Source organism: Apiospora marii (assembly GCF_038362585.1).
Source record: "Apiospora marii strain CBS 49790 chromosome Unknown utg000013l_segment0_segment0, whole genome shotgun sequence".
Lineage (NCBI taxonomy): Eukaryota > Fungi > Ascomycota > Sordariomycetes > Amphisphaeriales > Apiosporaceae > Apiospora > Apiospora marii.
In genome coordinates, this window is record NW_027117384.1 from 3097270 (window position 1) to 3119628 (window position 22359).

Below are 22359 nucleotides of genomic sequence, written 5' to 3' on the forward strand. Positions count from 1 at the left end.
CGTCTCAAAAGAGAAGCCCCTGTCGCTGCCGCCCAAAGCTCAGAAAACCGGAGCAGATTCTGGAAAGACACCATCGAAGGAGTGAAGATGGATGTCAAGGTGATGTAATGTCGAGGCAGAGACGCTTAGAGCGACAGAGAAGAGATGGTAGGCACGGCGATGTTGCCGGCCGAGACGGTGGAGAGGTTGAAGCCCGAGACGGTGATGGCGGTGGGCAGGGTGATGGTCTGGCCGGCGACGGTGATGGCCTGGCCGGCGGTGAAGGTGGCGCCCGAGAAGGACTGGGCCGAGACCATGGCGACCATGGCGGTGAAGGCGGCGATCATGTTGAAGGTCTGCATTTTGAAGGTGGTTGGTTCCTGAAAGGAAATCGAAGTGATTGTTGTTTGGTTGAGAAAGTGAAGAGTAAGAACTCTGAAGAAGTTGTTGTGGTTGTTGGTGGATGAGCGAAGAAGATGGAGAAAGTGTTGTTGTTGAGAGAGTGTTGAAGGTGTTGTTGTAGAAGGCTGAAGATGCTGATGATGATGAAAAGAAGTTGTGGTCTACCCGGGCAGATGTCCCTGTACTTATACAGATTTGCTTTGCACCAAATTGCATCGACTCTCTACGAAATCCCCATGGCTGGCGCAACAATCTCGCCGCCCGTAGCCGTGTTCCTGCTTAGTCCGCACGTGAAGCCATGCGAGGTCGCTCGCTACTAGGCGGGCTTGTTGTTGCGCCTCGCCCATCCTGACAAATCTAGAACAGACCCCAAGGAAGGACGAAGGAAGCAATGTCCGGCTTACGCGCAGCGCACCAGCTGTCACGGATCCCCTCCCGTGGGCGCTAGGCAAATAAGCTTACTGACATTAGGTGTTGCTTCTCCCAGCAACGGCGCTCAGGGGCTAGCTCCCCTGGGAGTAGTCAAATGCTTGTCGGCCCTCGGGGGCGACGTTTAGACTGCTAGCGCCAAGCGCCGTGGCGGGCTAACCCCTTTTGCCCCCTTGCCTGCGAGATTCGAAACGGTGCACATACGGGCCACAGACGCCGCCTGCACAAACATGGCAATAGACACTGTTCCTCTCGCCCCTTTGTCTGGTATTTGCTTGTGTCGTTGGGATTCAATGCGGATAGAGGCAATATCCCAACGGCTTTGCGTTTTCGGCATCCCCTTGCCGACCGGATTCACGAAACCCCATACCCGGTGGCTGGGCATTATTATCTAGCGTGGTATGGCGGTACCAGTGCCGAACTCATTACCAGCCCTGACCCAAAACCCGATTTTTCTCGGTCCTTCTCGAGAGAAAAGGTTCTCACATCGACTTACTCATCACCATTTTGAGTTGCTCCTTGGACCCATCGCTATTTCCGTGTCCCAAAACGCCAATTTCAAAATAGCAACAAGAACCTTTTGTCTTTGAACCCACGTTCTATTTCAAGGTGGTTTTGCCATCATGATCCTTCTCCTCCAGCCTTACGTACGTCTTCGTTCAAGGATGATAGAAACTGGTGACCTTGTGATTGAACTTTGATCGTGAAGATTTGGTCCACGGCATTCCTCATCGACGATTCCTCGGGTTCTAGACATCACAATCAAAGCCACGACTGCAATCGGCATATTGTATTGTACGAAGCCTCAAGACCATCCCTGAAACCCATCGTCACTTGCCTCCCTCCCTCCCTCCCTTCTACCAGGACTTCATTCACCCTCACCCCCTTCTCACGTCGCCTCCGCAAACCTCGCCGCCGCCGGCGCAAAGTCCTTCAAGAAAGTCCAGCGCGCCTTGTCCGCCCACCCCTTGGCCCGCCACTCGTTGGCCGGCGCCGGGAACACGTCCACGACCCCCATCAGCGTGGCGTCGTGCGCAAACACAAAGAAGACGTTGTCCATGGCGTCGGGGACCTGCGCCTCGCGGATGGTCCGCACCGTCGCCGCCAGGTCCTCGTTGGTGTCGGCCGGGTCCACGAGGACCTCGTCGCGCGCCCGGCGCCCGCGGCTCGTGTTGAGCCGCCCGAAGAGCCCGGCCCCGGGGCACAGGGAGAGGGGCCGCAGGGCGGCGGGGACGGGGTAGTGGTGGTCCCCGATCAGGGGGTCGGGCAGGGGCATGTGCGGCGAGGGGCGCAGCTCGCCGGCGTGGTGGCAGAGGTCGCCGCCCATCATGATGAACGTGTCGTCGTCTTCTTGGCCGGCTTCGCCGCTCGCGGTGGTGGTGGTGCGGGCCAGGGCCCCGAGGTGGCCCGTCGTGTGGCCGGGGGTGTCGAGCAGGTAGAAGGACCCGTCGCCGAAGAAGTCGTGGGCGCGGAACCCGCCGATCTGCAGGTTGGCCGCGGGGCCGGGCTCGAAGTTGATCTCGCGGAGCGTGCGGTCGCTGAAGCGGCACCAGTGGTGTCTCCAGTCAGTAGGGCTCTGGGGTTTACCATCCATCTCTTTAGTCATCCAGGTGGTGTGGACGTGGTTCATGACTTACGCGAAGTACACCTCGCAGACGGGCGAGTCCGGGTTCGCGGGATAGCCAGGACAGTACGCCTTGTTGAACCCCTGACCCACCACGATCTCGGTCGAGTTGGGAAACGTGTTGGGGTTCCCGATGTGGTCTAGGTGCTGATGGCTGGGAGTGGATACACGTAAGCACTAGGCACTTCATATCTCTAACCATTCACAGCATGGATGTGGACTGGGGATCGGATCTCCATTCCCGCCCCATGTCATCTAGATCTCCGGAAGACCCGCACCGAAACAGCATTCCTCCGGATAGGAGGGGCGTGGGTGACCGACTTACCTCCAAATGATGCTGTCGATGTCTCCCGGTTCGACGCCGTGGTCCCGCAACACCTGGGCCACGTCCTTCTCGACCCGGAACTCGTCGCGCAGCCCGGTGTCGTCCAGCATCTTCTGCCACAGGGGCGCGAACGTGTCCTTGTCGGCCGGCACGCCCAGGTCGAACAGGGCCTTGCGGCCCGCGGGGCTCTCGACGAGGAGGCACCACGTGGGCAGCGTCTCGAAGTGGTCGAAGCCCTCCACCGAGCTCGAGAACATCATGGCGGTCGGCAGGCCGCTCATCCGCAGCGTCGAGTCGACGATGGACACCTTGGCCACGGCGCCCGTCGGGATCTCCCACTTGGCTCCGGCCATGGTAACGATGGTTGGAATAGTGGGGGAGGAGGAGTAACAGAATACCAATCGATACGTAAGTATATATGACTGGCTAAGTTGATGAGTTGGACAGAGAGTGAATCGTGCTGTGCTCGTATAACATCCAGATGCTTTTATAAAGAGTGGTTGCCGCATGGAGGCCACTGGCGCGTTGCAGGTGATTGGCGGCGGCGGGGTATTGTGGAGGTCTAACACGGCCGCCGCATTCGCGGTCTGGATTTGTCAGACTCCGCACTCTAAGCCGACGGAATGGCAGCCAACGCCAACTGCAAGGGGCGCGGTATGGTGGAGGCGTCGCAGCTGGACCAATGACGTCGCCTGACATGATGACCTTATCTGACGACTTGCATCCCATCCCTTACACACGCGGATGTCAAATGTCTGCCAATTTGTCAGAATCGGGGCAATTGAGTCCGCTGTCAATACCACTGACGATTACTGACGTTTCAACATCTCCAACTGACTACTCGTATTACATCGACTTGCTTAAGTACCCTGCCTAGAGCTTTATGTACATGTTCGTCCTGATAAGCTACCTCTGTCCACGAGCTACAAAAGGTATCACGTCAAGTCCGGCGTGCCCGGGAAGTACGTCCCCTTCGGCAGCGACTCGAGCGCGTCCCGGTCAATCTCCTTCAGGTCCGGGTAGCCGGCCACGTTCATCAAAATGTCGAACTCGGCCAGCAGCGCCTTCATGACATGCCGGACCCCTTCCTCGCCTGCCGCGCTGAGGCCCCAGACCCAGAGCCGGCCGACGAAGACGAACTTGGCGCCGAGGGCGAGGGCCTTGAAGACGTCGGACGCGCCGCGGATGCCCGAGTCGTACATGATCTGGTTTCGCGCGCTCAGTTAGCACGTGTACGGAGATGACGATGCTACTAACGACAACAGTACCAGGGCCACTTACATAGGTTTTATCCCCCACCGCATCCACAATCTTCTCCAAAGCGTCCAAGCTGGCAATCGCCCCATCCACCTGGCGCCCCGCATGATTCGACACCACAATCCCGTCGACCCCGACCTCGACCGCTTTCCTGGCGTCGGCCACGCTCTGGATCCCCTTGATAACAAACGGCTTCCCGCCCGAGACGTCCTTCCACTGCCTCACGAGCCCCGGGATCTCGGCCCACGTGTGCGAGTGCCCGTGCCAGATGTGCTTGTCGATCCACTCGGCCCCCGCGCGCTTCGGGTCCTTTTCGGGGTCGATCCCCGCCTCTCTGAGTCGGTCCCGGAACGCCGGGTCCTGCAGCGCCAGGTCCCCCGCCCCGTGCTCGTGGTAGAAGGCGTAGTTGCCCATAGCCGTATCGTCGTGGCGCCAGCCCAGCTGCCACGTGTCCGTCGTCAACATACAAGCCGTGTACCCGCTGTCCGCGGCGCGCTTCAGCATCGACGTCGAGACCTTGTCGTCGGGGCTCCAGTACAGCTGGAAGAAGCGAACCCCCTCCTCACCGTTGGCGCGCGCCGTGTCTTCGATGCTGTAGCTGCCCGCCGACGACAGGCAGTACGGCAGGTTCAGCTCCCGCGCCACTTTGGCCGGCGACAGCTCGCCCGTCGGGTGGTAGATGCGGTTGATGCCGATGGGGGCGAAGCCGATGGGGGCCGCGACCCGGTGGCCGAAGATGGTGGTCGCGGTGTCGCGGCGCGACGTGTCGACGAGCTGCCGCGGGATGACTTGGTGGCGGTAGAAGGCCAGGCGGTTGGCGTAGTGCGTCCACGACTGGCCGGCGTTGCACGAGGAGTAGAGCCTGCGGGGTGAGAGGTCGTCAGGATATCGCAGACTCGCTCGTAATTTTTACTTCGCGCAGTTAGGGCCAGATACGTACCATCCGCCCTTGCTGAGGCGTTCCTCGGCCAGTTTCTTCAGCTTGTCCGGGGCTGTTACACAACGTTAGCTGGCCAACTGTGCATATGTGAGCCGATAGAATGGCCGGACACGGATACGAACCAGTATTCAACGGCGTGTGCTTGTCCTCGTTGGGGGCCCAGAAGAGCTCTCTCTGCATCAGACCCCATTGGGGCGTGCTTCGGATTTCGATGTTGGGGTTGGTGGGGTCGCTCATCTTGATGGCTAGTTACTGTGTTGAATATAGAACTTCGATGTCACGGTTGCTAAGGCGGCGAGACAAAACACACTTATAGTACTTCCTCGGCAATGGATCAGATCAAAGGGGGTTACACATCCGGGGGAGGTCGTGGCGCCCGTGCTTGCTCTCGGCAGTCACGGATGAGCGGGTTCGGAGATTCGTTACGTATGACATCAAGACCCTTTCTGTCGTCACACGTGACATCTGATTGGCTAGATGGACCAATAGGGGGTCCATTGCCGTACATATAAGCGGGACTGGCTCTGGACTGGAAAACCCCACATAACCTAGAACTCCGGCATCAAAACACAATTATGTGCATTTGTACCATTGCATAGAGTAAAGTTTAAGTTGTCGTACCGTTGGAGCTCCATAGACCTGACGAGAACACGGTGAGAGTCTGCCGTAAATGAACATGTTAAGGGCAATCAACTCTTTGGAAGTATATTGTTTTAGCTAGACGCGTCCCCTATTTAAGCAACCAAAATAAATGGAAATCTGCGGTATTGTGTGTTGCAGTAAGAGGTTGCCCAAGAAGACGAGAGCGGGATCGAGGGCGGTCTTTTGTATGCGAAGCTTTGAGTCACCGGGACGAAGACCATTTTACGCATTCTCCGCCGTCGACAAGGTTTTTCGACCCATCAGAAGTGTTACATCTCTTTTCTAAGTTCATGTTTTTGAGGGTATCTTGCTCTGTGTTGGTTCTCTGTTTCTACAACCATGTACTCGCATCATATCGAAAGCCTACAGACCAACAAAATAAGAAACCCCAAAATGGACTTCCCGTAGAAGCTTGGCCGTGTCCTCTAGAAAGTCGTCATTCGCCCGCAGCCCACGCAACCGGTGGTTGTAATGCGCAAACGCCTGCGGCACCCCCTGGTACCGCTTCGTCGTCACCCGGTTCCCGGCCTCCCGCAGCTTGCGCGCGTAGGCCTCCCCGCGTCCCGCCCCATGTCGAACTCGGCCGTGACCACGTGCGCCGGGGCCAGGTTCGCAAACGACGGGGCCAGCAGGGGCGTCATGAGCCAGGAGGCCAGGGCCTGGTCCTGGGCCGCGTCGTCGTCGCCCAGCCACTGCTTCAGATACCACTGCTCTCGGCTCAGCGGACCCCACGGCGCGTCCTGCAGCGCCCGGGCGCTCGGGTAGGGGCAGTTCTTCTTGTCGAGGCGCTGGATCCGCCGGTGGCAGTGCCGCAGGTCCACGGCGGGCACGACCAGCAGCTGCAGCTTGACCGGCACGCCCTCGTCGCGGGCAAAGTGCGCCAGCACCGCCGCGATGTGGCCGCCGGCCCCCAGCCCCCCGAAGGACATGCGCTGCGGGTCCGCGTTGGCCTGGGCCCCGTCTCGGCATACCCACTGGACGGCGGCCCAGCAGTCGTGGATGGCGGTGGGGAACGGGCACTGGGGCGCCTTGCGGTAGGCGACGTCGAAGATGATGATGCCGACCGCGTTGCACATGTAGCGGCACCAGGCCCGCTCCGTGTCCAGGTCGCTCTCGACCCCGCCGCCGCCGTGGAAGTTGAGGTGCACCGGGAAGGGGCCCGGGCCGGCGGGGGTGTAGACGTGCATGAGGATGCTGCCGGGTGGGTTCGTGACGGGGATGCCCATGAGATCCACCTTGGGAACATCGGGGCCTGGATATTGGTGTCAGTTAGACGCTTTCCCGATCACGCTAGTGGATTGGTGAGTAACCTACCGGATTGCGTAGCGTAGGAGAAAGTGTACTTGGCCGGATCTCGGCGGAACTCGGCGATCGTGACTTCATCGGGACGCGTGACTTGGCTGCCGTGTGTATTCCAGAGTTCACGCCATTTCCAATTTAGACCGGGGTATGCATCCTCGGGTATGGTGCGCGGGTTGAGCTTGTCCTTTGACGCCGTGGTGCTGGCTTGTTCAGCTGTGGTAGGCTGTGCACCAAGAATTGGGAGTGTATTAACCATGATTCGGTTGGTGGATGGTATGTCTGGTTGTGATGGATGGAGGACTTTAAGGGAGGAAGCGATGTCTGCCTTTTATATGCTGGCCGCTGGGTCACCGGTGGTTATCAAGCTTTTGTCGATCCACGGGAGGTATATTTGTTATAATGGTTTTGATAGTTTCGAAGGTACTAGGTATATAATACTTTTATTTCTAGGTTCATTATCTCCAAGGTAACTTGCTCTTTGCGAGTCCACCGTTTCTGTCGGGGAGTCTTGGTATGAATCGAAGAGAAAAGAAGAAAAGAAAAGAAAAAGCAAAGAGAAGAATATGTGGTTGAAAGTTGGACTGGTTTGAATAGAGACCCCCTAGTCGCAATACGGAGAGGGTTGGGATGTCGCACAAGGCGGCGACCTCCAGTCGTTATGTCTGAGGGATATCAGAGAGAGGAAGACTGTTGCCTGGCGGGGTTCGCATTCCGCCGGATCGGGACGGCGATCTAGCTTATCTCTGACTATCGGTGGGTTAGGTAGATGGATGCCGCGATAGGGCTTGATCGCCGCCAATCAGAAGCCCGCCATGATGCCAAGAGCGATGTATGCACGGCACGGTCATGTGCAGACAGGGGTCCTCTGCCCATGGGGTAACCGAGCGGGTCGGTTCATTATTGTACTGACCGATCTCCCTCCCCTTGACTATGAAGGTGAAGTCGATTATAATACGACATCCGCCAATACAGTTCTTGGCCCCTTCTTTTCATTCAGGTCTTCATTATACGAAGACAGCCATGGCAGACCACCAGGACCCGAAGAATGCCAAGGGCGTCAGATTGCGGGCTGTGCAGAGCGGAGACTTGGAGAGCACGGCACCGGCTTTGGGGTCCACTCAGGGCCTGCGTCGCGTGCCGGGCAAGATCCCACTCGCGGCAATGTCGATCCTCTCGGTTGAGGTGAGTTGGTCATGTTTCAGATTGAACTTCCTCAACTGTCAGCTCTAGGAGTAATACAGTATATCGGTGTCCTATACTAACCAAGACCTTCATTCATATAGCTGGGCGAGCGATTTACGTACTTTGGACTGAGCGGACCCATTCAGAACTACATCAAGTAAGTCTAGGAATACTCGGGATATACCGTGTACTCCGCTTATGAGGCGATGGTATTCTAATATGAAGCTCACACTAGCAACCCCCACGATCCAGCCTCAGGTCTCCCCAGCGCCTTGGGCAAAGGCCAGGCCACAGCCACGGCCCTCGGCAACTTCTTCAAGTTCTGGGCCTACACGTCGACGGTGGTCGGGGCCGTCGTGGCCGACCAGTACCTGGGCAAGTTCAAGACGATCCTGCTCGCCTGCGCCATCTACACCGTCGGTCTCGTCATCCTGGTTGCGACCTCGACCCCCGCGGCCCTCCGGGACGGCGCCGGGTTTGGCGGCCTGGTGGTCGCCATGGTTACCATCGGTCTTGGCACGGGCGGTATCAAGGCCAATGTGACGCCCATGTGCGCCGAACAGTACCAGGATCCTGAGGAGGTCGTGCGGACCTTGGCGTCAGGGGAGATGGTTGTCGTGGATCCCCGGCTTACGGTTCAGAAGCTGTTCATGTGGTGAGCCTCCCTCCAGAAACCCCACTACATATTCAAACAATGACGATGATCTAATGATGATGCTTTGGCTCCAGGTTCTACTGGGTGGTCAATGTAGGTGCACTATCACCGCTGATTACCGTCAACACCGAGGCCCATCACTCGTTCTGGCTCGCCTACCTTATCCCCCTTCTGTAAGTTTTTCGACACCTCGCCATCCAGGCATGTAGTAGACTAGGCCAGCCTAACCCCCTATCCAGGGCCATCCTCATATCCACCGCCGTCTTCCTCCTCGGCCAAAAGAAGTACACCAAGATCCCGCCGCACGGCTCGCCCCTGCTGGACGCCAGTCACGTGACCGTGGCGGCGTGGCGCGCAAGGGGATTCGAGAAGGCCAAGCCCGCTTTGCTCCGGGACCGCGGCTACACGGACGAGTACGTGTCCGACGTGCGCCGCGGGCTGCGGAGCTGCAAGATGTTTTTGTTTCTGCCCTTTTACTTTGTGTGCTGGATCCAGATCTGGAACAATCTCATTTCGCAGGCGGGGGAGATGGCGCTCCACGGCACGCCCAACGACTTGCTGCAGAATCTGGATCCGATTGCGTTGATCATCCTCATTCCTCTCTTGGACTGTAAGTGTTGTTGATCCAATCCTGCCCCCTATTTGAACCGCAGTTGAGACTGGATGCTGACCCCCTTCTAGTGGTCATCTACCCCATGCTCCGCAAGTACAAGATCGATTTCGACCCCACCACCCGCATCTTCTGCGGCTTCCTCTGCGCCTCCGTCTCCATGGTCTACGCCAGCGTCCTGCAGCATTACATCTACACCGCGCCCGCCAGGAGTATCCACGTCTGGGTCCAGGCCCCGGCCTACGTGCTTATCGCGCTGTCCGAGGCGTTTGTCATTGTGACGGGGCTCGAGCTGGCTTATACGCAGGCTCCAACCAAGTGAGTCATTCCTTCCTTTCTTTCTTCGAAGTTTCGTTGTTGGAGACTGATGATGTTTGATTATAGTCTTCGGTCGGTGGTGTCGTCGCTGTTCTGGCTTACCATTGGTATTGCGGCCGCCATCTCCATTGGCCTGAGCCCGGTGTCGCAGGACCCCTACTTGGTCTGGATGTACGGGTCGTTGGCCATTGTTGGTTTGGTGGCCGGGTGTGCTTTCTACGCCTGTTTCTTCCGGGTGAGGAAGGAGTATGGGCGGGAGGAGTTGATCTTAGAGGGCGAAGAGCCCCGGGGAAGGTGAGCCACGGCTGAAGCTATACCACAAGAGCATTACAGTGAGTCCCATATAGTAGCGATGTAGATTAGATGCCAGATGGCTTTCAGACAGCTATCTGGATCTGAGTGTTGAAGATCGAAAGCTGGCATGCAAGCCCCTTGTAATAGCTAGCCGCACGTTTATGAGATTGTTGGCACATAATGTAGTTGACTGGTGGGATTGTTTTTAGGAACACGGCCATTGCGTTCCTAATTCTAATTCAAAAACCGTCATGTCAGGAATCATTAATAAAATACCACCCTGAGACGTATGTGAAGCTAAGGTAAATATAGAATGTGAGTACTGGAAAAAAATAATTTTATTTAATCATGTTCTTTCCGAGATATTTTGAGACATGCTGTCAATCTTCGAGTAATCTCGAAATTCTTTTAAATACACCTTTCTCAACCAAATCCCTCAGCCTTGAAAACGCTTCCACCTCCATCACCCACAATCCCCCGAGGCACGGTATAGTATGCGATAACTGACCGGCCCAGTCGCCCACGACAATTAGCACTACAATCCCCGAACCATTTGTTGTCTCCGGGCACCTTGGGTTGCAACGCATGCCTGAGGGGACAATACTGACATTGTGACGAGACAATCAGCTGCGTAAGGCTGGATAGGCAGGCGGACCTGGAAATCTAGAACAGAATCAGATACCCGGAGTGTATCCGTGTTGTGTTACAATCCGCGGGTTTCATCGAACTCACTGGCGTGCGGGCCGGTTTGGGGACGGGCGGAACAGCAAATAGTCCTGTGCAAGTGTAACCTCGGGGCTGGTGACCGATGATCGGGTCTTTCGTGTATCACGAGTGTTTGTTTGTTCGAAACTACCATAGCCGACCTGCTACGGAACATGCATTCATCATAAATCAGTCGACATCAGCTGGACTGATACGCGCTTCTGTGCATATCGAGGGGGCGCACCCGGTATCTGGACGTTGGCTGGCACAGTGACTTCAATGCCATCCCACAGTGTGCATTCGATAACGCAAACTTGATACAGGCACTAATGCAGATGGTGCAGTCTCCCTTTGAAGCCTAATCAGTACAGACACCATCTTTGCACGTTCCATATCCGCCTGTCCGAATACTACCAACTCCCGCGCTGCTCGCGCTGAAATAGCAGCGGCCTTGTATACCGGATTCTTCAAGTATTGGTTCAACGCACAGGCGCTATGGTATACGTTGCCCCTCCTCGTGGTGAGTAGACAGCCATGCAACGACCGGAATTGCTAGTGCATGGGGAAGGGGGGCAAACGTCTTCTGTGAGACGCAGATCTCAGCATACACTTGCATCTTTTGCGAGTGACATAAAACTGGTCTGGCTTGAGCCTTGCCCCAGCCTCACCTAGTGCTTACTCAGATGCTGCTGTCGATCATTGCCTTCAACCTTCGCAAATCCGAAGCGGAGAGTTGCGAGCTAGTCGAACTTACCGAATCGGCGGGTAGCGTTTCAAACCGATTTGATACTCAGCCAACCGTCCCGGGACACACTGTTACATGCGGGAGTGGTCCAGCAAGCCAAAGGGCAGTGGACGTTGACTGACACTCAATCGACTTTAAAAAAGTACCTGCATACGCCCAGACGAAACGTCGCAGAAGTGGGAAGCAGGCCGTGATTTTGATTCGCTGCTTCCTTTGGCCACTGCATGGAGTCTGTTTTTAGCTGCAGCTCCCTGCGTTAGAAATCCCCAAATCCGGGCGATCAGCAAAAACGAGGCGACTGCAAGTGCCGGGAAGGGAACGGAATGTTCTCGGGATCTTCAGAAGAAATGGAAACCTGAAAGAATCTTTTGAGACAACGATACCTGAGATCGTACGAATACTTGCGAGGGCGTGAAAACAGAAGAGTCAATTGATGAATCATCAAATCGGAGGGTGTCCTTGGACAAGATCCCCTAGATCAATGTTACGTCATCTCCTTTGCCCTCTGTCGTGCCTGCCTTAATTCTCCTTCAATCGATCGGTGCCCCCGCTTTCTTCCTGTCCCCCACTAAAATTTTATTCTAGACGTCTGCTACGAAGCGCACATCGAGTCACTCAACGTTGGCTGACGATACCAAAGACAGAGCGGCCATGTCACAGAAGATACACATTGGCAAGCGACCAAGCGATTGGCGACTGGCAGGTGTCACCCATCGCAAGCAGGCTAGAAAAATGCTCCAAACAACCTAGACGCTGTTCAATTGGAGGAAAGCCTGTACTTGTCTAGTTGCACGCTTGTTGCCCGCTAAATCCAATCCTGCCAGCCTGCCTGCTAACTCAAGTGCTTACCACATGGATGATCCTTCGACTAGATCCTTGACTACTTGCCATAGGACTCGATCCGCACACGTGCGATTGCAAACCATCAATCAAATCAATTTCGGCACGGAACCATCAGTGCCAGAAAACTTCCAAACCCCCCAGGAAATTACCACAGCTGGAAACCGGAACAGATACGGCTGCATCTCTCCTGTCCAGCCGAGATCATCACTGTCTGCATCTCGAGTTATCTTCATCCAAGGCCCACCTCCAAGTCTGTGGCATCTCACCCGATCGAAGTAAGAGTTTGGACAAAACTCTGCATCGTCCAATTATGCAACAAAGGCCCTCTAGAGTCTAACCAAGCCAAACTCCATTGAACAAACCTCTTCCCTCGAACCACGGGGAGCCCCCAATCCCCGGGCATTAGCAGCGTCAAGTACCCTCCAAATGCCCCTGACAATTCAGATAACCCATCGAGACGGAACTTCACCAGAGCTGTAGCTCCTTCACCATAGCGGCAAGGGCACAATGACAACCATGCCCAGAAGCCAGGCTGATCTTGACGTTCAGGGGTTACCTTGGAATATTTTGACTTGAGGTCGACGAGCGTTTTGAGAGCACGCCAGTCAATCCACATATCCCGCTAACGATCTTTGTGCCCCGTATCGCCCCGAGCACGCTTTGCCCGTTCGGGCCGTGTTAGTGATCGGTGATACAGCTAGCCAGGAGAGCCCAGTCAGGATTCCCTGACTTCATGTCAAATTCTACAATGTAACCTTCCGGCATCAGCTGTGCAGAGCAGATGGACATACTGCCAGGATCTTACTAGAATGCTTGACTGATCTCTGAGAACAGGTAAGACTACCGACCTCCCAATCTGCCCAGCTCTTTCCTCCCCGTTTTCATACCACCTTTCCTGTTATTCTTCTTAGGTACTGTTTACAATCCCACATAGTTTGTTTGACACATCTACAGTACCTCAGCTGGTCGTTTCTCCTAATACTTACTCCCTACACAGGGGAGGCTCGGATCTGGCTAATTGTTCGAGGGGTACAATGCCAGCATTGGTGGTTCTCAAGTGAAACGGTGCGGCGTGGTGCGCAGTTCCCTATTGTTTTTCGCAAGCCTAGCTCTTCCTTGGAAAGTGGGCGGATCATCCACGCCTGACCCGAAGCTGTGTTACGACGCCTAGCCAGGGTACTACTTGCAGCTGTACTACCGAAGGGCTGAAAACCAGCTGTGGGGGTTATGGAGTCTCTTGCCCAAAATGGGTGATCTTGTACTTCTTTCCGTCCATGCACCCGGTCTGGCTTGCCGTCTTAGGAGCCCTTGATTCTCCCGGGTCGAGTATATGATCCCTTCTCGCCAACCAACCCTCTGCATCCGTGCACAGCAACCATCAGCATTGTACCTTTGCGACCTACGAACCACAACACCCCCACCAACCAACCACGCTTCATGGCCATCCTCAACATTGTCACAAGACGAACCAAAACGACAGCAGCCACAGCAAACCGCCATGATACTAGTCTCCTTATTTGGAGAGGTCCTCTCCTGGAGCTCCAGCCGGTCCAAGATCCTATGGGCGACAACACCTCCCCCGCCTCCCGCCAGAACTCTTCCATCATGGTACATGGCCGTTGCGCCTACGCGGTTCAAACCCGTCTGTCATCCTCGCACTGAGGAGGTTATCAAGGAAGTCGACGCCTACTTCCTGGAGAACTGGCCCTTCCCCGACAACAAGTCGCGGAAGAAGTTCAAGGGCGCCGATTTCACTCGGAACATGTGCTACAACTATCCAGAGGCGCTCGATTGCCGTATAAGCGTCGCCTGCCGCTTGATTACCTTACTGTTCCTGGTTGATGGTAAGTCAAACTCTTCTGTCTTCATTCGTCAAAATACTTGATGCGCCACGACCCTCGAAAACTCTCCTGGGAGCTCTCAGACTTGGGTGCAAATGCGCTAACGCTTTCCAGACCTTCTCGATTACATGTCGCTCGAGGACGGCCGATTATACAATGCGAGGATGATGGAACTCATGAGGGGTAACATAACACCGGATCGTACCGTCGCAGTGGAATGGATGGCTTACGATATCTGGGCCGAGATGCGGGCGCTCGATGCCAGGTTGTCCAACGAAGTTCTTGGACCTTTGGAAGACTTCATGGCGGCACAAACAGAGGGTACACGACTCAAGAAGATGGCAATGGGCGAGTATCTCGAATGGAGAGGCCGTGATGTTGGCGCATCGTATGTGCAGTGACACATCTCCCCTTTCATCTGTCGTTGTGGTAACTGACATGGCAACAATAACAGATTGGTGACGACGCTGGGGCGGTTTTCAATGGGGCTCTCCCTGTCGGCGGAGGACTTGGAGCTGGTAGAGCCGCTGGACCGCATCTGGTTCCGACATGTTTCCGTCATCAACGACGTATGGAGCTACGACAAGGAGGTGCGACAGTCGAAAGAGTCCGTGGAAGAAGGCGCGGTACTATGCTCGAGCGTAGCCATCCTATGCGAAGCGACACAGGTGTCGGCTGAGGCCTCCAAACGAACGCTCACCTATCTCTGCCGCGAGTGGGAAGGGCTGCACCAGGCGCTGGAGCAGGAGATTCTGGCGCAGAAAGACACGCCGGCCATACGGCAGTACATCCGGGGACTGGAACACCAAATGAGCGGAAATGAGATCTGGAGCACATTCACGCTACGATACGCGCCGCCGAGCCATCAAGACATTTGCAACTGAAAAGCGACGCGAGTGCGCTTTAGACGGCCTGAGAAACGGCCACACAAGACGCAACAACAACCAGCCACTACTGTTGTCGCAAGCATCGGATCGGAGCAATTCTTTCAGTACAAGATACCCCACCTACCTCACAAGGTTCATTCACTTATTCGGGAGCGTATTTACATTTACGGGCGTTTTGCAGATATACCAATTGATTACATTACCATTCACTCCGTCATCAAAGTAAGAGCGCGCCCGGTTCAGGATCTGGCAAATCGGAGCCGGACCGGAAAAGACAGGGTTCCAATTGGGCACGTCAACAGCTGTCCAGGCTTGGCTTTTCCCCCCCTTGCAATGCTCAATCTGGCGATTTACCCGACTCTTCCCTGCGCGCGGTCAGAACTTTAAGATGAAGGCACTCCAATCTGCACGCAATCTCGGGCAGCAATCAGAAGCTTCCGACCGCGTAATGTGCTGCAAGTAAGTAATTCCCGATTGTGGAATGTTGGAAAAAGGAAGAGACAACACAAGAAACGGGTCACAGCACGGAAACACCATGAACCCGGCCGACTGGACCCTGGGTTATGAACATTTTTCGTCCCGACCAAGGGTGATGCTGGGGGGAAGGTGACATGCTACCTGACTCGCTCAGCTTGGTCAACATGTGTCATGAAATGCTTGACCTTCACTATTGATTTCCTACCGTCGGCCCTGTAATTGCAGCTTGCGACACAGCCAACATTGAGTACAAATCCGATCGGCGTTAAGCCATCACTAGTGTTACTTATTGTAGGCCGTTTCTGTACTACTACCTACTAGATTAGTAGTGTGTCAGGCAATTGAAGGATTGACTGCTCGCACGAATCATTTCTGCAGGCTGTAACCTCATCTTGGCAATTGAACTTGTTATACATGTACGATATGAGACTCCCATTGCAACTCAGCGCCCCCAACACAACCTGGCATTGGCGATGCAGCGTTCGACGTACGAAGCGCTGTCAGTTCTGCATAACCTGAATCGTATAAATCTACCTTGCGGCGATTCGCGAAGCGGCACGGAAAGATCCAAGATTTAATCGATAAACGGCAAAGGGACCCGGCAAATGGGAACTCGGATCCGGCCGATGCACGCTGCGCCCATCAACTTGGTTGATCGTCTCGCTCGCGTCAATTTTGCAAGGTACTGTAGGTAGATCCGATATTCCCCGGGAAAGCAGGTGTGCGGCACAGCAAGTTTTGGCGGCGGTCCTCCCAGCAGTCCCAGCGCTGCACGCTGCACGACATAACATGGACGGCGGGGCGCGTTTCCATCTTCCATCAAGTATCCACTTACTGCTACAGTACACCACTGCGGGCTAGATTACGCGGTAAATGCCGTCCCAATAATACGATTTTGAGACGGCCGGTGACGTTTCCGGCCCTTCGAGGCTATTTGATAAGTGATATTGGATGCGACTATAGACAGGCAAGGCGGTTGGTTATTGTGTCGCGAAAAGAAGAAAATAGTTCGGGTCAATTGATACCGGGGGGTTGGGTATTATTGGGCAATTGGGCATTTGGGCTGTTGAGTAAGGCATTACTAACGATATATTCTGTGTTATCAGTCTCGCGACGGTAACATATCCCTTTGATGGAGATTTGGTTATGGGGGCTCTGCATATGTACAGGCATTTTACCCGCGGCGATCCTTGGCTCTTGGCGAGGCGTCCATGTACACTAATATGCCCCTCAAGTTGGCAAGCGAGTACATATGAGGGCTATTAGTGACCAATGGAATATCATGGGTGTCATTTTCTATGCAGTGAATGGTGGCACCGTACAGCAACCACAGCAGTACTAATTGACCTTCATCTATTAGCGCTTTCTCTGGCCCGATGCCCGACTCCTCTTGATACGCGCTTCTGCACCGCCGTGACAGTGGTGTTGGTAATAGGTGGTAACCGGAAGATCTTCGAGACGGTTCCCCGGGGAGATGCGTTGCATGGAACAGGGGTGCGCATCCCGGCGGGTGTCGGGGTTGTGGCCTGGGGTGTTTTCGGAGCGGTTGGGTACGATGTTGAGATGGCAGTAGACACCAGAGCGTCCATTGCCACCAGCGAATGAGTCGGTGGGTGCTTACATCCAGATCGCTGTGGAGTGGTTTTGAGAAGAGCATATCAAGCGGCCCGAGGGTGACTTCATTGGTACCCTGCGCAGCGATACTCTTATGTTCTGCTTTACCCTGATCCATTGTACGTAGGTAGGTAGTCCAACATACCAGTCGCCAGTATGATACATGATGACTTGGCAGCTTCGCAAATACGGCACGGCATCACTATTATTCTCGAGAAGATCGGGCAAGAATGAGTACGTTGCTCCATAAGATGAGTCCATTTCTCTGGAAAATAAGCTACCAACGAGGAAAGAATATATAAGCTTATTTGTGAACTCTCTCGAAGAAGAATGCAGAGACGGATGTTCCGTGGTATCACAGACTGAAAACCTAGTCGTCACTGAACTCGGAAGGGTTGTACTCCGAGTCCGAGTCCGAATCCATCTCGCTCTCGTCCTCCTCCTCCTGCTCCTCACTCTCTCCCTCCTCCTCGACCTCGCTGTCGTCCACCTCGCTCTCGTCCTCGCGAGCCTTCTTCTGGACGGCATCGGGGCCGTGCAGGGTATCGATAAACTCGTACCCCCAGTGGTCCTCGAGCTCCACGATGGACGCCTTGGGCGTGGGGAAACGTCCACCCACGACAGAGTCAAAGACCCAAGCAGCAACATGCGAGACCGAGTCGCCGGGAGCAATGCCGTACTCCTTCTGCAGGACGACAGGCTTCCTACCACCGCACCAGAGCTCGGCGAACTGGCTCTTCTTGTTCTTGCTGTTCCGGCCCTTTCCCGGCAGCTTCAGCTTGGACTCGGCGACGAGCTCCACCTCCTCCCGCCACTCGTGCAGGTTGAGGACCAGGTCGTCGTGGTCCTTGTCCTTCGTGATCGGCTTTCGGGGCTGCTTGGCGAGGTCGGCGTGCTCCGGGTCGTACAGGATCACCTGGTAGCCCGGGACGCGGGTGTCGCGCTTGGGGGTCCGGCGGAGGGCGAGGCCGAGGCCGTGGCGCACGCAGCGGTCGTTCTAGTACTGTGCGCGGGTCTCGGTCCGGTCCTTGCCCTCGTAGAACTTCTCGTACTCTGCCGGGGGCTCGATCCTGGGTAGGTGGGAGAGCTAGTCAGCGGCGGCGAACGTAGGATGAAGACGGCGGCGAAGAGGATGGGATGAGATGGGGTACAGGTTAGGGAGAAGTTGGGTCAGTGCACTTACCAGTAAGTCATCATGCCGATGACCATCTCGCGGCCTTGATTGTTCATCATATCGAGGGCGTAATCAAAGAACTCCCCGATCGTGGCCATTCGCTTCGACAGCGATCCAGTGGCAACATAGTTGTCCTTCCGATCCGCCTTATCCATGAAGGCGATCGGAGCCATGAACACCGCGAACTTGTGCTCGGCCAGGTCGTAACGGGCCAAGGCGGACCAGCAGAGGAAGAGCTTGACGTCCTGCGGGTATGTCAAGCTGTTGGGGATACCGGGGATATCCTTCTTCTTGATCCGGCCGTCGAAGGGCAAGGACTCAATGTTGTCACGAAGCTGCCACTCGACGTGGCTATCCGAGACCCAAGCGCGCTCCTGGGCGTTTAAGTACTTGGGGGGCCAAACGCGAGCGCCGGCGGAGAGGTCGAGGTCGTCGAGCTGCTGGGCCGCGACGGTGACGGGGTGCTGCCGGATGGCGACGGTGAAAGAGGGCTGGGGGCCGAGGGCCTGCACCTCGTCGACGACCTCGATCCAGGCATCAACAGCGTCGGCCAGGTCCATGTCGTCCTTGGTGTTGCGGCCGCTCTTGGACTGCTTGGCGCTGGCGGTGACGGCGCGGCGGCCGTCGACGTACGTGTGGGCGACGAGCTGCACGTCGCCGGGGGACAGGGTGTCTTGCTGAAGTCCGTCCCAGTGGACGGCCACGGCGCGCCAGAAGAGCTCGGTGTCCCGGAGGGCGCGGAACAGATCCTTCTTACCGTCGAGAATGGTGAAGAGGCCCTTGAGGGCGGTGGCGCAATGCTTCTTGGCGGCGTGGCCGCTCAGTTCGTTGTCGAGGGGGCCGACGAGGGCCTCGTAGATGCGCTCGCCGGTGGCTTCATCGGCGAAGACGTTGCCCCTGCCCAGCTGAAAGCCGGGGTGGCGGAAGGTCTTGGTCAGGTTTCTTGCTGACATTGTGTGTGAGTTGCCGACGGGAATTGGTTTCGCGGTGCAATGAGAAAGTGAAGGGTGGGAGGTTCAGGTGTGCGGGTTAAAGGGGAAAAAAGAGGTCTGGTTGGGAAACCGGGAAGTTGGGTTGGACGACTGTTGTGGGATGAAAATTCTGAGACTTTATAGAGGTGAAATCACCTTGTATTCAATGGTCTAGGTACTAATTTACTTATTGACTCCTTCACTTCGGCATTCACTCAGCACTTACGTCCCAGGTTTGTAGGGTACACTAACACAACACCTATAGGCGTCCGCTATGCAGCTTGCATAGGGGACGGGACATTCCAGCAAGCAATAATAGAGCTCAGAAAGGTGGGCCACAAGGTTTTTATAGCTATCAAACGACTACTAGAACCACTGTATCCTTAAGCACTTCCACTGCTATAGTGAGCCTTTCAGTCATCAGATGCTTCTAGCTGGTGTGCGCAACATTAGTCTCAAGTTTGCCGTCCCACATTTGAAGCTGCAGTTGGTAGTCACAAACCAAACCATTAGGTAGTGGAATGAGATATCACTACCATTAATGAGGCTTAATAGGTACCAATTACACTGGACAGTGGTCTGGTATCATGGAAATTGCTTATCATAGCCTCAAAGCCAGCCAATGGGCAATTGCAGGGTAATGTTCTGCGCCCGTTAGCTGAATCATCACTTGAACTGCTATCAATAAGCTACCTCATGGACCAGCAAAACACATATCAGTCAAGTAGGCAGGCCTGTTTCCCTACCCAACCAACAGCCAGACACAAGCTTGCGGGTTTGTCAATCAGCAACTTCAGGCCACTATGGGGTAACTCCAAAGGACAAGCACAAACTTTGTGGGTCACCGGATGCAATCCACCGTATGACCACGATCAGAGCCCCAGATGTAGATGCCCTCGCAGTCCGGCTCATTGTGCCAGCCTTGGAGTTCCATGACTAGAATTACAGCGAAGATGATGTTGTGGTGTTGAGATGTTGTGATGGTAGAAAATTGTGCGATGAGATGTTTGTTGAGTGATAGAGAGAAATGTTTTCAGAAAGATTACAGGAGAGACGGATGTGTTGTGTTATTTGCAGAGAGAGATGGCATGTGGATGAAAAGCTTCACAACCCATTGCCGCGCAGCTCATAAGGTTGACGCATAGAGTGTGGCCGGCGGTCTGCATAATTAAGGATGTGGTTATTACCACCGGCTTCCAAGCTCAGCCCGGGGGTAATGTTGAGACCCGAAAAGAGTTACTATTATAGCCTCACATGGTGTCCCTGAAGATGAGACCAGACCAAAGGGCAAGCATCATGTTGAATTGTGCGATACATGAGCGGGAAGACTGGAGATGGGTGTAAGTTCTTCGACTACCAGACATGCTTTTTAATTCGAGTAAGGTAGAGTGACAATTGTTATATATGGGGCATCAATGAAGAGCACGTAGTGAGAAGAATGCAGAAGATGGGTGGAAGACAAGTATGTACGAAGTGTGCAAGTGTGAGTGCATGCCAACGAAGACAAGTTGACATGAAAGAAAGAGAGAGAAAAAAGAATAAAAAAAATTGAGACAGCAAGTCAGGGAATTGAACTGTGGCAGCTCGAGTCAGTCGTCCCCCTACCTTGGACGCGAATACCTGTAGTTTCGCCAGCAAGATTACTCCACCCTAAGACCTGGCCATGGAGCGCGGAACACGGGTCCATCGTGTCGCATACCACTCAACCAAGTGGGTTCAGCACCTAATTGCCGTGGCTTCTGTTTCTCTGTTGGGTTGGAAATTCTTCTGTAATTGGCAATTATAAGGACTACCTGGCTGCCTACGGGCTGTAGGCAGGTAGGTGCCTCAATTGCTACCTGTTGTTTGGGTCACTGAATAGGGGGGATTGTTGGCTGGATAAGCCGCAGGCCACATTGTCCCTGAACAGGTACGCTGGTTGGCCACGACACCAAGTTGAACCAATTCTCTGGCCAGTGGCTTCAATAGACGCACAACGCTGCCCAACCGGGCGTGTGGTGCCAATTAAGCACTATTAACAAGTCACACTTCACCAGTGATGCATACATTAGCATTCTGTTTCCTGACCACCGCTGTCGATATTGACGGTGTCTCCTGTTGTGAACCATATTGTAGCAGGGTCAGCCAGGTTTCAAAGATGCAGGATACGGGCAAGAAGAGAATACAGCTTCTCAAGTATGTTTCAAGCATGGCGGCGCAGGTTTAAGTAGACCAATCCCGGTAGATGAACACTGAGAGCAGACGACAAAAATGTACGAAGAGGTCATACAGGATCCCGAACATTTAGGCATGTATCATGTCGGGCATTTCAGCCAGATGGAATGCATTTTGGCTACATAGGAGATCCTTGTGCTGTATGTTGGTCTGAGTGAGCCTACGGGATGTGAGGTAAACATGTGGGAGCAACCGAATTTTACTCTCATGATAGCCAGCCGCCCACCCACGGCCAGCGACAATCTGGGTCGGGATGTGATGGATTGAGCTCATAACTGTGTTATGCGCTTGGAAACCTAGAGGCGAGGTGTTCGAATCCAGGTGACAGCAGCTCTCAATTTCAGTTCGTGACATTTACCACGGCTATACCACTGTCACCAAGCAACCTGCGAAACCAAAAGACATAAACCTCCTTAGCAATCAAGTTAAATATGTAAAGGTGGACTGTAGAATTAAGAAGAAAAAGAAGAAAAAAAAAAAGAAATCGGAACAGAAGCAGGGAAGTAATGTGGCAGCTCGAGTCAATCGTCCCCTGACCTGCAAGCAGGCTTGCTACACCCTAAGACCTGGCCATGTAGCGCGGAGTTAACAGGTCTATCGTGTTACATACCACTCGACCAAGCTGGTTCAGGGCCTAATCGTCCGTGTCTTCTGTTCCTTGGGAATTTGTTCTGCAATTGGGTATTATGGCTTACACCTAGGTGCCTGGCTGGATAGCGGGGGAGAGTTGGCTGGCACCAGCAACAATGCAGGTTGTCCTTGTACGAGTAAGTAGGTTGTTTGGTTGGTTACGAATGGAGGATTGACAGCTGACGAGATGTCTACATAAGAACCAGCTCTCTTGGTTTCGTCAACCCCATCATCACGCCTGTTCCTTGCTTTGCTATCATGGGAGCTTTTTCGTGAGCAGTTGATTCAATTCAACACAC

General features: G+C 54.7%; 7 protein-coding genes across 7 annotated transcripts; 2 read left to right on the forward strand and 5 right to left on the reverse strand.

Moving 5' to 3' along the window:
* Window positions 1-125: 125 nt before the first annotated feature.
* Window positions 126-341, reverse strand: PG985_016081 (uncharacterized protein; the record flags this gene model as incomplete). The annotated part of the gene is made up of 1 exon (XM_066835847.1): window positions 126-341. One exon carries the CDS (start codon window positions 339-341, stop codon window positions 126-128), a length of 216 nt encoding a protein of 71 aa, XP_066677050.1.
* Window positions 342-1699: 1358 nt separating this feature from the next.
* On the reverse strand, window positions 1700-3112 carry PG985_016082 (uncharacterized protein; the record flags this gene model as incomplete). Its single annotated transcript, XM_066835848.1, has 3 exons — window positions 1700-2348; window positions 2448-2588; window positions 2760-3112. 3 exons carry the CDS (start codon window positions 3110-3112, stop codon window positions 1700-1702), a joined length of 1143 nt encoding a protein of 380 aa, XP_066677051.1.
* A 582-nt stretch (window positions 3113-3694) lies between these two features.
* PG985_016083 (uncharacterized protein) lies at window positions 3695-5193 on the reverse strand (the record flags this gene model as incomplete). Its single annotated transcript, XM_066835849.1, has 4 exons — window positions 3695-3964; window positions 4041-4878; window positions 4957-5008; window positions 5079-5193. 4 exons carry the CDS (start codon window positions 5191-5193, stop codon window positions 3695-3697), a joined length of 1275 nt encoding a protein of 424 aa, XP_066677052.1.
* A 917-nt stretch (window positions 5194-6110) lies between these two features.
* On the reverse strand, window positions 6111-7156 carry PG985_016084 (CAZyme family CE10; the record flags this gene model as incomplete). Its single annotated transcript, XM_066835850.1, has 2 exons — window positions 6111-6850; window positions 6913-7156. 2 exons carry the CDS (start codon window positions 7154-7156, stop codon window positions 6111-6113), a joined length of 984 nt encoding a protein of 327 aa, XP_066677053.1.
* A 764-nt stretch (window positions 7157-7920) lies between these two features.
* Window positions 7921-9963, forward strand: PG985_016085 (uncharacterized protein; the record flags this gene model as incomplete). Its single annotated transcript, XM_066835851.1, has 7 exons — window positions 7921-8082; window positions 8184-8239; window positions 8318-8737; window positions 8812-8910; window positions 8977-9347; window positions 9419-9665; window positions 9732-9963. 7 exons carry the CDS (start codon window positions 7921-7923, stop codon window positions 9961-9963), a joined length of 1587 nt encoding a protein of 528 aa, XP_066677054.1.
* A 3787-nt stretch (window positions 9964-13750) lies between these two features.
* On the forward strand, window positions 13751-14977 carry PG985_016086 (Aristolochene synthase in complex with 12-13 Difluorofarnesyl diphosphate; the record flags this gene model as incomplete). Its single annotated transcript, XM_066835852.1, has 3 exons — window positions 13751-14096; window positions 14208-14481; window positions 14548-14977. The coding sequence occupies 3 exons, from the start codon at window positions 13751-13753 to the stop codon at window positions 14975-14977; spliced, it is 1050 nt and encodes a 349-aa protein (XP_066677055.1).
* A 2464-nt stretch (window positions 14978-17441) lies between these two features.
* PG985_016087 (uncharacterized protein) lies at window positions 17442-19198 on the reverse strand (the record flags this gene model as incomplete). Its single annotated transcript, XM_066835853.1, has 3 exons — window positions 17442-18068; window positions 18124-18141; window positions 18278-19198. 3 exons carry the CDS (start codon window positions 19196-19198, stop codon window positions 17442-17444), a joined length of 1566 nt encoding a protein of 521 aa, XP_066677056.1.
* Between the last annotated feature and the right edge of the window lie 3161 nt (window positions 19199-22359).